The sequence below is a fragment of the Platichthys flesus genome, chromosome 12 (genome assembly GCF_949316205.1).
Source record: "Platichthys flesus chromosome 12, fPlaFle2.1, whole genome shotgun sequence".
Classification (NCBI taxonomy): Eukaryota; Metazoa; Chordata; class Actinopteri; order Pleuronectiformes; family Pleuronectidae; genus Platichthys; species Platichthys flesus.
In genome coordinates this window covers 224020-238124 of record NC_084956.1, presented here as the reverse complement: position 1 = coordinate 238124, position 14105 = coordinate 224020, and the positions used below count along the sequence as shown (strand labels likewise).

At 47.0% G+C, this 14105-nt stretch overlaps 1 protein-coding gene across 1 annotated transcript in view; it reads left to right on the top strand.

Annotated features, from left to right (window-relative positions):
* Positions 1-14105, top strand: part of ubr2 (ubiquitin protein ligase E3 component n-recognin 2) — a 32526-nt gene that overhangs the window by 6164 nt on the left and 12257 nt on the right. The window contains exons 15-19 of the mRNA XM_062400478.1: positions 171-354; positions 432-493; positions 565-675; positions 988-1053; positions 1468-1584. Coding sequence (XP_062256462.1) covers positions 171-354; positions 432-493; positions 565-675; positions 988-1053; positions 1468-1584 — 540 coding nt within the window. The remainder of the gene's footprint in view (positions 1-170; positions 355-431; positions 494-564; positions 676-987; positions 1054-1467; positions 1585-14105) is intronic.

Sequence of the window (14105 nt, the reverse complement as noted above, 5' to 3'; positions counted from 1 at the left end):
CAACAACACAACATATACAACATAACAATACAAAAAACAGCATATTCAACACATACAAAAATGTATATAACATTACAACAACACAATGAAGCTAAGTCAATTATGAATGATGCTGCTTTTAGAACAAGATGGATGCTAAACGTTTGTGTGTGTGTGTGTTTGTGTGTCAGGAGCACGTGCTGGTCGAGGCGTACAGGAAGTGTGTGAGTGCTCTCAGTCAGTGTCACAACAGTCTTCCTGACGGTGAACAGCCAATCAGCTTAAGTCTTTGCGGACACAGTGTGGAGACGTTCAGGTACCAGGTGTCTCAAGACAAGGTGTCCATACACCTGCCTGTTTGCAGGCTGCTGGCAGGTACACACACTCAAACAGATGCAGACACAAAGTCATGGTGTGATGTCATCAGTGACCTCTGACCTCTGACCCCTCAGGTCTCCATGTTCTCCTCAGTAGAACAGAAGTCGCCTCTCGAGTCCCTGAACAGCTCCCATTGGTGAGTAGCACACTATGAAACCCACTGGACTTATATTATTATTATTTATGTTTGTTTGTGTGTGTCCTCAGGGTGAACTCAGCCCCCCCCTCCTAATTGAACTCCCCCTCCGCTGCCTGGTGCTCTGTGCCCAGGTGCATGCTGGGATGTGGAGAAGGAATGGCTTCTCCCTGATCAACCAGGTGAGTCCACACCTGAACCACACAGCTGTTTGTGATTGGTCACATGGTGTGAACACGCCTTCTCTGAACTCATGGAGGTTAAGGTCATGAGTCACTGTCCTGTGGCTGATGGGTCGCAGGTGGGTGGTTCAATCCTCACTCTTCCCGTCTGCATGCCAAAGTGTCCTTGGGCAAGAAGCTGAACGCCTAGATGGCCCCTCATAGATGTTGATGGATGCTCCGGGCTGGTGTGACAGTAGCTGACCTGCAGGGGGCACTGCTGCACCTTACCATGACGACACCATGTTATACTGAAGCTTGTTTGTTTTTCAGATTTATTATTATCACAACGTCAAGTGTAGAGTGGAGATGTTCGACAAGGACGTCATCATGCTGCAGGTACAGACACACACAACTGACAACAGCTTAAAAGACTGACAACAATATTTCTTTTGTCATAGCTGCTCCTTCATCTCCATCACACATGATGTAGAAACACTTTGAACATGAAGACACAAACTGGTTCTCCTCATGTAGTGAGTCCTGTTGTTGTGTTGTTGTGTTGTGTTCCATCAGCATGTGTGTGTCCTGGAGAGGATCCTCACATGGGACTGAGCTTCATCACTGATCACTAAGTTTCTGTTTGACTCGTGTTGAGTAAAGAACAGGAAGTTGATCCTTGTTAACATCTGTGAGACTAATACAATTTGATTGATTCTTTTAACTGACCACTACTGACCACTACTGACAACCATTGACAGTTTCTGACAACTTCTGACATCACTGATACAGTGTTTCTATTTGTTTCTCCAGACGGGGGCGTCCATGATGGATCCAAACCACTTCCTGATGATCGTTCTGAGTCGATTTGAACTGTTTCACATCTTCAGCTCCACAGACGTCAGGCAGAGATACAGAGAGGCCAACAAGGTCAGTACTGAAACTACAGACACCAACAGACGTGACGTAGTGAAACAGAGAGGCCAACAGGGTCAGTACTGAAACTACTGACACCAACAGATGTCAGGTAGTAAAACAGAGAGGCCAACAAGGTCAGTACTGAAACTACAGACACCAACAGACGTCAGGTAGTGAAACAGAGAGGCCAACAAGGTCAGTACTGAAACTACAGACACCAACAGATGTCAGGCAGAGATACAGAGAGGCCAACAAAGTCAGTACTGAAACTACTGACACCAACAGATGTCAGGTAGTGAAACAGAGAGGCCAACAGGGTCAGTACTGAAACTACAGACACCAACAGACGTCAGGTAGTGAAACAGAGAGGCCAACAAGGTCAGTACTGAAACTACAGACACCAACAGATGTCAGGCAGAGATACAGAGAGTCTAACAAAGTCAGTACTGAAACTACAGACACCAACAGATGTCAGGTAGTGAAACAGAGAGGCCAACAGGGTCAGTACTGAAACGACTGACACCAACAGACGTCAGGTAGTGAAACAGAGAGGCCAACAAGGTCAGTACTGAAACTACAGACACCAACAGATGTCAGGTAGTGAAACAGAGAGGCCAACAAGGTCAGTACTGAATCTACAGACGTCAGGTAGTGAAACAGAGAGGCCAACAGGGTCAGTACTGAAACTACTGACACCAACAGATGTCAGGTAGTGAAACAGAGAGGCCAACAAGGTCAGTACTGAAACTACAGACACCAACAGACGTCAGGTAGTGAAACAGAGAGGCCAACAAGGTCAGTACTGAAACTACAGACACCAACAGATGTCAGGCAGAGATACAGAGAGGCCAACAAAGTCAGTACTGAAACTACAGACACCAACAGACGTGACGTAGTGAAACAGAGAGGCCAACAAGGTCAGTACTGAAACTACAGACACCAACAGACGTGACGTAGTGAAACAGAGAGGCCAACAGGGTCAGTACTGAAACTACTGACACCAACAGATGTCAGGTAGTGAAACAGAGAGGCCAACAGGGTCAGAACTGAAACTACAGACACAAACAGACGTCAGGTAGTGAAACAGAGAGACCAACAAGGTCAGTACTGAAACTACAGACACCAACAGACGTGACGTAGTGAAACAGAGAGGCCAGCAAGGTCAGTACTGAAACTACAGACACCAACAGACGTGACGTAGTGAAACAGAGAGGCCAACAGGGTCAGTACTGAAACTACTGACACCAACAGATGTCAGGTAGTGAAACAGAGAGGCCAACAAGGTCAGTACTGAAACTACAGACACCAACAGATGTCAGGCAGAGATACAGAGAGTCTAACAAAGTCAGTACTGAAACTACGGACACCAACAGACGTGACGTAGTGAAACAGAGAGGCCAACAGGGTCAGTACTGAAACGACTGACACCAACAGACGTCAGGTAGTGAAACAGAGAGGCCAACAAGGTCAGTACTGAAACTACAGACACCAACAGATGTCAGGTAGTGAAACAGAGAGGCCAACAAGGTCAGTACTGAATCTACAGACGTCAGGTAGTGAAACAGAGAGGCCAACAGGGTCAGTACTGAAACTACTGACACCAACAGATGTCAGGTAGTGAAACAGAGAGGCCAACAAGGTCAGTACTGAAACTACAGACACCAACAGATGTCAGGTAGTGAAACAGAGAGGCCAACAAGGTCAGTACTGAAACTACAGACACCAACAGATGTCAGGCAGAGATACAGAGAGGCCAACAAAGTCAGTACTGAAACTACAGACACCAACAGATGTGACGTAGTGAAACAGAGATGCCAACAAGGTCAGTACTGAAACTACAGACACCAACAGACGTGACGTAGTGAAACAGAGAGGCCAACAGGGTCAGTACTGAAACTACTGACACCAACAGATGTCAGGTAGTGAAACAGAGAGGCCAACAGGGTCAGAACTGAAACTACAGACACAAACAGACGTCAGGTAGTGAAACAGAGAGACCAACAAGGTCAGTACTGAAACTACTGACACCAACAGATGTCAGGTAGTGAAACAGAGAGGCCAACAAGGTCAGTACTGAAACTACAGACACCAACAGACGTCAGGTAGTGAAACAGAGAGGCCAACAAGGTCAGTACTGAAACTACAGACACCAACAGATGTCAGGCAGAGATACAGAGAGGCCAACAAAGTCAGTACTGAAACTACAGACACCAACAGACGTGACGTAGTGAAACAGAGAGGCCAACAAGGTCAGTACTGAAACTACAGACACCAACAGACGTGACATAGTGAAACAGAGAGGCCAACAGGGTCAGAACTGAAACTACAGACACAAACAGACGTCAGGTAGTGAAACAGAGAGACCAACAAGGTCAGTACTGAAACTACAGACACCAACAGACGTGACGTAGTGAAACAGAGAGGCCAGCAAGGTCAGTACTGAAACTACTGACACCAACAGATGTCAGGTAGTGAAACAGAGAGGCCAACAGGGTCAGTACTGAAACTACAGACACAAACAGACGTCAGGTAGTGAAACAGAGAGACCAACAAGGTCAGTACTGAAACTACCGACACAAACAGACGTCAGGTAGTGAAACAGAGAGGCCAACAGGGTCAGTACTGAGACTACCGACACAAACAGACGTCAGGTAGTGAAACAGTGAGGCCTACAAGGTCAGTACTGAAACTACAGACACCAACAGACGTGACATAGTGAAACAGAGAGGCCAACAGGGTCAGAACTGAAACTACAGACACAAACAGACGTCAGGTAGTGAAACAGAGAGACCAACAAGGTCAGTACTGAAACTACAGACACCAACAGACGTGACGTAGTGAAACAGAGAGGCCAGCAAGGTCAGTACTGAAACTACTGACACCAACAGATGTCAGGTAGTGAAACAGAGAGGCCAACAGGGTCAGTACTGAAACTACAGACACAAACAGACGTCAGGTAGTGAAACAGAGAGACCAACAAGGTCAGTACTGAAACTACCGACACAAACAGACGTCAGGTAGTGAAACAGAGAGGCCAACAGGGTCAGTACTGAGACTACCGACACAAACAGACGTCAGGTAGTGAAACAGTGAGGCCTACAAGGTCAGTACTGAAACTACAGACACCAACAGACGTGACATAGTGAAACAGAGAGGCCAACAGGGTCAGAACTGAAACTACAGACACAAACAGACGTCAGGTAGTGAAACAGAGAGACCAACAAGGTCAGTACTGAAACTACAGACACCAACAGACGTGACGTTGTGAAACAGAGAGGCCAACAAGGTCAGTACTGAAACTACAGACACCAACAGACGTGACGTAGTGAAACAGAGAGGCCAACAGGGTCAGTACTGAAACTACTGACACCAACAGATGTCAGGTAGTGAAACAGAGAGGCCAACAGGGTCAGTACTGAAACTACAGACACAAACAGACGTCAGGTAGTGAAACAGAGAGACCAACAAGGTCAGTACTGAAACTACCGACACAAACAGACGTCAGGTAGTGAAACAGAGAGACCAACAAGGTCAGTACTGAAACTACAGACACCAACAGACGTGACATAGTGAAACAGATAGGCCAACAGGGTCAGTACTGAAACTACAGACACCAACAAACGTCACGTAGTGACACAGAGAGGCCGACAGGGTTAGTACTGAAACTACAGACACCAACAGATGTCAGGCAGAGATACAGAGAGGCCAACAAGGTCAGTACTGAAACTACAGACACCAACAGACGTGACGTAGTGAAACAGAGAGGCCAACAGGGTCAGTACTGAAACTACTGACACCAACAGATGTCAGGTAGTAAAACAGAGAGGCCAACAAGGTCAGTACTGAAACTACAGACACCAACAGACGTCAGGTAGTGAAACAGAGAGGCCAACAAGGTCAGTACTGAAACTACAGACACCAACAGATGTCAGGCAGAGATACAGAGAGGCCAACAAAGTCAGTACTGAAACTACTGACACCAACAGATGTCAGGTAGTGAAACAGAGAGGCCAACAGGGTCAGTACTGAAACTACAGACACCAACAGACGTCAGGTAGTGAAACAGAGAGGCCAACAAGGTCAGTACTGAAACTACAGACACCAACAGATGTCAGGCAGAGATACAGAGAGTCTAACAAAGTCAGTACTGAAACTACAGACACCAACAGACGTGACGTAGTGAAACAGAGAGGCCAACAGGGTCAGTACTGAAACGACTGACACCAACAGACGTCAGGTAGTGAAACAGAGAGGCCAACAAGGTCAGTACTGAAACTACAGACACCAACAGACGTCAGGTAGTGAAACAGAGAGGCCAACAAGGTCAGTACTGAATCTACAGACGTCAGGTAGTGAAACAGAGAGGCCAACAGGGTCAGTACTGAAACTACTGACACCAACAGATGTCAGGTAGTGAAACAGAGAGGCCAACAAGGTCAGTACTGAAACTACAGACACCAACAGACGTGACGTAGTGAAACAGAGAGGCCAACAGGGTCAGTACTGAAACTACTGACACCAACAGATGTCAGGTAGTGAAACAGAGAGGCCAACAGGGTCAGAACTGAAACTACAGACACAAACAGACGTCAGGTAGTGAAACAGAGAGACCAACAAGGTCAGTACTGAAACTACAGACACCAACAGACGTGACGTAGTGAAACAGAGAGGCCAACAGGGTCAGTACTGAAACTACTGACACCAACAGACGTCAGGTAGTGAAACAGAGAGGCCAACAAGGTCAGTACTGAAACTACAGACACCAACAGATGTCAGGTAGTGAAACAGAGAGGCCAACAAGGTCAGTACTGAATCTACAGACGTCAGGTAGTGAAACAGAGAGGCCAACAGGGTCAGTACTGAAACTACTGACACCAACAGATGTCAGGTAGTGAAACAGAGAGGCCAACAAGGTCAGTACTGAAACTACAGACACCAACAGACGTCAGGTAGTGAAACAGAGAGGCCAACAAGGTCAGTACTGAAACTACAGACACCAACAGATGTCAGGCAGAGATACAGAGAGGCCAACAAAGTCAGTACTGAAACTACAGACACCAACAGATGTGACGTAGTGAAACAGAGAGGCCAACAAGGTCAGTACTGAAACTACAGACACCAACAGACGTGACGTAGTGAAACAGAGAGGCCAACAGGGTCAGTACTGAAACTACTGACACCAACAGATGTCAGGTAGTGAAACAGAGAGGCCAACAGGGTCAGAACTGAAACTACAGACACAAACAGACGTCAGGTAGTGAAACAGAGAGACCAACAAGGTCAGTACTGAAACTACTGACACCAACAGATGTCAGGTAGTGAAACAGAGAGGCCAACAAGGTCAGTACTGAAACTACAGACACCAACAGACGTCAGGTAGTGAAACAGAGAGGCCAACAAGGTCAGTACTGAAACTACAGACACCAACAGATGTCAGGCAGAGATACAGAGAGGCCAACAAAGTCAGTACTGAAACTACAGACACCAACAGACGTGACGTAGTGAAACAGAGAGGCCAACAAGGTCAGTACTGAAACTACAGACACCAACAGACGTGACATAGTGAAACAGAGAGGCCAACAGGGTCAGAACTGAAACTACAGACACAAACAGACGTCAGGTAGTGAAACAGAGAGACCAACAAGGTCAGTACTGAAACTACAGACACCAACAGACGTGACGTAGTGAAACAGAGAGGCCAGCAAGGTCAGTACTGAAACTACTGACACCAACAGATGTCAGGTAGTGAAACAGAGAGGCCAACAGGGTCAGTACTGAAACTACAGACACAAACAGACGTCAGGTAGTGAAACAGAGAGACCAACAAGGTCAGTACTGAAACTACCGACACAAACAGACGTCAGGTAGTGAAACAGAGAGGCCAACAGGGTCAGTACTGAGACTACCGACACAAACAGACGTCAGGTAGTGAAACAGTGAGGCCTACAAGGTCAGTACTGAAACTACAGACACCAACAGACGTGACATAGTGAAACAGAGAGGCCAACAGGGTCAGAACTGAAACTACAGACACAAACAGACGTCAGGTAGTGAAACAGAGAGACCAACAAGGTCAGTACTGAAACTACAGACACCAACAGACGTGACGTAGTGAAACAGAGAGGCCAGCAAGGTCAGTACTGAAACTACTGACACCAACAGATGTCAGGTAGTGAAACAGAGAGGCCAACAGGGTCAGTACTGAAACTACAGACACAAACAGACGTCAGGTAGTGAAACAGAGAGACCAACAAGGTCAGTACTGAAACTACCGACACAAACAGACGTCAGGTAGTGAAACAGAGAGGCCAACAGGGTCAGTACTGAGACTACCGACACAAACAGACGTCAGGTAGTGAAACAGTGAGGCCTACAAGGTCAGTACTGAAACTACAGACACCAACAGACGTGACATAGTGAAACAGAGAGGCCAACAGGGTCAGAACTGAAACTACAGACACAAACAGACGTCAGGTAGTGAAACAGAGAGACCAACAAGGTCAGTACTGAAACTACAGACACCAACAGACGTGACGTTGTGAAACAGAGAGGCCAACAAGGTCAGTACTGAAACTACAGACACCAACAGACGTGACGTAGTGAAACAGAGAGGCCAACAGGGTCAGTACTGAAACTACTGACACCAACAGATGTCAGGTAGTGAAACAGAGAGGCCAACAGGGTCAGTACTGAAACTACAGACACAAACAGACGTCAGGTAGTGAAACAGAGAGACCAACAAGGTCAGTACTGAAACTACCGACACAAACAGACGTCAGGTAGTGAAACAGAGAGGCCAACAGGGTCAGTACTGAGACTACCGACACAAACAGACGTCAGGTAGTGAAACAGATAGGCCAACAGGGTCAGTACTGAAACTACAGACACCAACAAACGTCACGTAGTGACACAGAGAGGCCGACAGGGTTAGTACTGAAACTACTGACACCAACATACGTCAGGTAGTGAAACAGAGAGACCAACAAGGTCAGTACTGAAACTACAGACACCAACAGACGTGACATAGTGAAACAGATAGGCCAACAGGGTCAGTACTGAAACTACAGACACCAACAAACGTCACGTAGTGACACAGAGAGGCCGACAGGGTTAGTACTGAAACTACAGACACCAACAGATGTCAGGCAGAGATACAGAGAGGCCAACAAGGTCAGTACTGAAACTACAGACACCAACAGACGTGACGTAGTGAAACAGAGAGGCCAACAGGGTCAGTACTGAAACTACTGACACCAACAGATGTCAGGTAGTAAAACAGAGAGGCCAACAAGGTCAGTACTGAAACTACAGACACCAACAGACGTCAGGTAGTGAAACAGAGAGGCCAACAAGGTCAGTACTGAAACTACAGACACCAACAGATGTCAGGCAGAGATACAGAGAGTCTAACAAAGTCAGTACTGAAACTACAGACACCAACAGACGTGACGTAGTGAAACAGAGAGGCCAACAGGGTCAGAACTGAAACTACAGACACCAACAGACGTGACGTAGTGAAACAGAGAGGCCAACAGGGTCAGTACTGAAACTACTGACACCAACAGATGTCAGGTAGTGAAACAGAGAGGCCAACAGGGTCAGTACTGAAACTACAGACACAAACAGACGTCAGGTAGTGAAACAGAGAGACCAACAAGGTCAGTACTGAAACTACCGACACAAACAGACGTCAGGTAGTGAAACAGAGAGACCAACAAGGTCAGTACTGAAACTACAGACACCAACAGACGTGACATAGTGAAACAGATAGGCCAACAGGGTCAGTACTGAAACTACAGACACCAACAAACGTCACGTAGTGACACAGAGAGGCCGACAGGGTTAGTACTGAAACTACAGACACCAACAGATGTCAGGCAGAGATACAGAGAGGCCAACAAGGTCAGTACTGAAACTACAGACACCAACAGACGTGACGTAGTGAAACAGAGAGGCCAACAGGGTCAGTACTGAAACTACTGACACCAACAGATGTCAGGTAGTAAAACAGAGAGGCCAACAAGGTCAGTACTGAAACTACAGACACCAACAGACGTCAGGTAGTGAAACAGAGAGGCCAACAAGGTCAGTACTGAAACTACAGACACCAACAGATGTCAGGCAGAGATACAGAGAGGCCAACAAAGTCAGTACTGAAACTACTGACACCAACAGATGTCAGGTAGTGAAACAGAGAGGCCAACAGGGTCAGTACTGAAACTACAGACACCAACAGACGTCAGGTAGTGAAACAGAGAGGCCAACAAGGTCAGTACTGAAACTACAGACACCAACAGATGTCAGGCAGAGATACAGAGAGTCTAACAAAGTCAGTACTGAAACTACAGACACCAACAGACGTGACGTAGTGAAACAGAGAGGCCAACAGGGTCAGTACTGAAACGACTGACACCAACAGACGTCAGGTAGTGAAACAGAGAGGCCAACAAGGTCAGTACTGAAACTACAGACACCAACAGACGTCAGGTAGTGAAACAGAGAGGCCAACAAGGTCAGTACTGAATCTACAGACGTCAGGTAGTGAAACAGAGAGGCCAACAGGGTCAGTACTGAAACTACTGACACCAACAGATGTCAGGTAGTGAAACAGAGAGGCCAACAAGGTCAGTACTGAAACTACAGACACCAACAGACGTGACGTAGTGAAACAGAGAGGCCAACAGGGTCAGTACTGAAACTACTGACACCAACAGATGTCAGGTAGTGAAACAGAGAGGCCAACAGGGTCAGAACTGAAACTACAGACACAAACAGACGTCAGGTAGTGAAACAGAGAGACCAACAAGGTCAGTACTGAAACTACAGACACCAACAGACGTGACGTAGTGAAACAGAGAGGCCAACAGGGTCAGTACTGAAACTACTGACACCAACAGACGTCAGGTAGTGAAACAGAGAGGCCAACAAGGTCAGTACTGAAACTACAGACACCAACAGATGTCAGGTAGTGAAACAGAGAGGCCAACAAGGTCAGTACTGAATCTACAGACGTCAGGTAGTGAAACAGAGAGGCCAACAGGGTCAGTACTGAAACTACTGACACCAACAGATGTCAGGTAGTGAAACAGAGAGGCCAACAAGGTCAGTACTGAAACTACAGACACCAACAGACGTCAGGTAGTGAAACAGAGAGGCCAACAAGGTCAGTACTGAAACTACAGACACCAACAGATGTCAGGCAGAGATACAGAGAGGCCAACAAAGTCAGTACTGAAACTACAGACACCAACAGATGTGACGTAGTGAAACAGAGAGGCCAACAAGGTCAGTACTGAAACTACAGACACCAACAGACGTGACGTAGTGAAACAGAGAGGCCAACAGGGTCAGTACTGAAACTACTGACACCAACAGATGTCAGGTAGTGAAACAGAGAGGCCAACAGGGTCAGAACTGAAACTACAGACACAAACAGACGTCAGGTAGTGAAACAGAGAGACCAACAAGGTCAGTACTGAAACTACTGACACCAACAGATGTCAGGTAGTGAAACAGAGAGGCCAACAAGGTCAGTACTGAAACTACAGACACCAACAGACGTCAGGTAGTGAAACAGAGAGGCCAACAAGGTCAGTACTGAAACTACAGACACCAACAGATGTCAGGCAGAGATACAGAGAGGCCAACAAAGTCAGTACTGAAACTACAGACACCAACAGACGTGACGTAGTGAAACAGAGAGGCCAACAAGGTCAGTACTGAAACTACAGACACCAACAGACGTGACATAGTGAAACAGAGAGGCCAACAGGGTCAGAACTGAAACTACAGACACAAACAGACGTCAGGTAGTGAAACAGAGAGACCAACAAGGTCAGTACTGAAACTACAGACACCAACAGACGTGACGTAGTGAAACAGAGAGGCCAGCAAGGTCAGTACTGAAACTACTGACACCAACAGATGTCAGGTAGTGAAACAGAGAGGCCAACAGGGTCAGTACTGAAACTACAGACACAAACAGACGTCAGGTAGTGAAACAGAGAGACCAACAAGGTCAGTACTGAAACTACCGACACAAACAGACGTCAGGTAGTGAAACAGAGAGGCCAACAGGGTCAGTACTGAGACTACCGACACAAACAGACGTCAGGTAGTGAAACAGTGAGGCCTACAAGGTCAGTACTGAAACTACAGACACCAACAGACGTGACATAGTGAAACAGAGAGGCCAACAGGGTCAGAACTGAAACTACAGACACAAACAGACGTCAGGTAGTGAAACAGAGAGACCAACAAGGTCAGTACTGAAACTACAGACACCAACAGACGTGACGTAGTGAAACAGAGAGGCCAGCAAGGTCAGTACTGAAACTACTGACACCAACAGATGTCAGGTAGTGAAACAGAGAGGCCAACAGGGTCAGTACTGAAACTACAGACACAAACAGACGTCAGGTAGTGAAACAGAGAGACCAACAAGGTCAGTACTGAAACTACCGACACAAACAGACGTCAGGTAGTGAAACAGAGAGGCCAACAGGGTCAGTACTGAGACTACCGACACAAACAGACGTCAGGTAGTGAAACAGTGAGGCCTACAAGGTCAGTACTGAAACTACAGACACCAACAGACGTGACATAGTGAAACAGAGAGGCCAACAGGGTCAGAACTGAAACTACAGACACAAACAGACGTCAGGTAGTGAAACAGAGAGACCAACAAGGTCAGTACTGAAACTACAGACACCAACAGACGTGACGTTGTGAAACAGAGAGGCCAACAAGGTCAGTACTGAAACTACAGACACCAACAGACGTGACGTAGTGAAACAGAGAGGCCAACAGGGTCAGTACTGAAACTACTGACACCAACAGATGTCAGGTAGTGAAACAGAGAGGCCAACAGGGTCAGTACTGAAACTACAGACACAAACAGACGTCAGGTAGTGAAACAGAGAGACCAACAAGGTCAGTACTGAAACTACCGACACAAACAGACGTCAGGTAGTGAAACAGAGAGGCCAACAGGGTCAGTACTGAGACTACCGACACAAACAGACGTCAGGTAGTGAAACAGATAGGCCAACAGGGTCAGTACTGAAACTACAGACACCAACAAACGTCACGTAGTGACACAGAGAGGCCGACAGGGTTAGTACTGAAACTACTGACACCAACATACGTCAGGTAGTGAAACAGAGAGACCAACAAGGTCAGTACTGAAACTACAGACACCAACAGACGTGACATAGTGAAACAGATAGGCCAACAGGGTCAGTACTGAAACTACAGACACCAACAAACGTCACGTAGTGACACAGAGAGGCCGACAGGGTTAGTACTGAAACTACAGACACCAACAGATGTCAGGCAGAGATACAGAGAGGCCAACAAGGTCAGTACTGAAACTACAGACACCAACAGACGTGACGTAGTGAAACAGAGAGGCCAACAGGGTCAGTACTGAAACTACTGACACCAACAGATGTCAGGTAGTAAAACAGAGAGGCCAACAAGGTCAGTACTGAAACTACAGACACCAACAGACGTCAGGTAGTGAAACAGAGAGGCCAACAAGGTCAGTACTGAAACTACAGACACCAACAGATGTCAGGCAGAGATACAGAGAGTCTAACAAAGTCAGTACTGAAACTACAGACACCAACAGACGTGACGTAGTGAAACAGAGAGGCCAACAGGGTCAGAACTGAAACTACAGACACAAACAGACGTCAGGTAGTGAAACAGAGAGACCAACAAGGTCAGTACTGAAACTACAGACACCAACAGACGTGACGTAGTGAAACAGAGAGGCCAACAGGGTCAGTACTGAAACTACTGACACCAACAGATGTCAGGTAGTGAAACAGAGAGGCCAACAGGGTCAGAACTGAAACTACAGACACAAACAGACGTCAGGTAGTGAAACAGAGAGACCAACAAGGTCAGTACTGAAACTACAGACACCAACAGACGTGACGTAGTGAAACAGAGAGGCCAGCAAGGTCAGTACTGAAACTACAGACACCAACAGACGTGACGTAGTGAAACAGAGAGGCCAACAGGGTCAGTACTGAAACTACAGACACCAACAGACGTGACGTAGTGAAACAGAGAGGCCAACAGGGTCAGTACTGAAACTACTGACACCAACAGATGTCAGGTAGTGAAACAGAGAGGCCAACAGGGTCAGTACTGAAACTACAGACACAAACAGACGTCAGGTAGTGAAACAGAGAGGCCAACAGGGTCAGTACTGAAACTACTGACACCAACAGATGTCAGGTAGTGAAACAGAGAGGCCAACAGGGTCAGTACTGAAACTACAGACACAAACAGACGTCAGGTAGTGAAACAGAGAGACCAACAAGGTCAGTACTGAAACTACCGACACAAACAGACGTCAGGTAGTGAAACAGAGAGGCCAACAGGGTCAGAACTGAAACTACAGACACAAACAGACGTCAGGTAGTGAAACAGAGAGACCAACAAGGTCAGTACTGAAACTACAGACACCAACAGACGTGACGTAGTGAAACAGAGAGGCCAACAGGGTCAGTACTGAAACT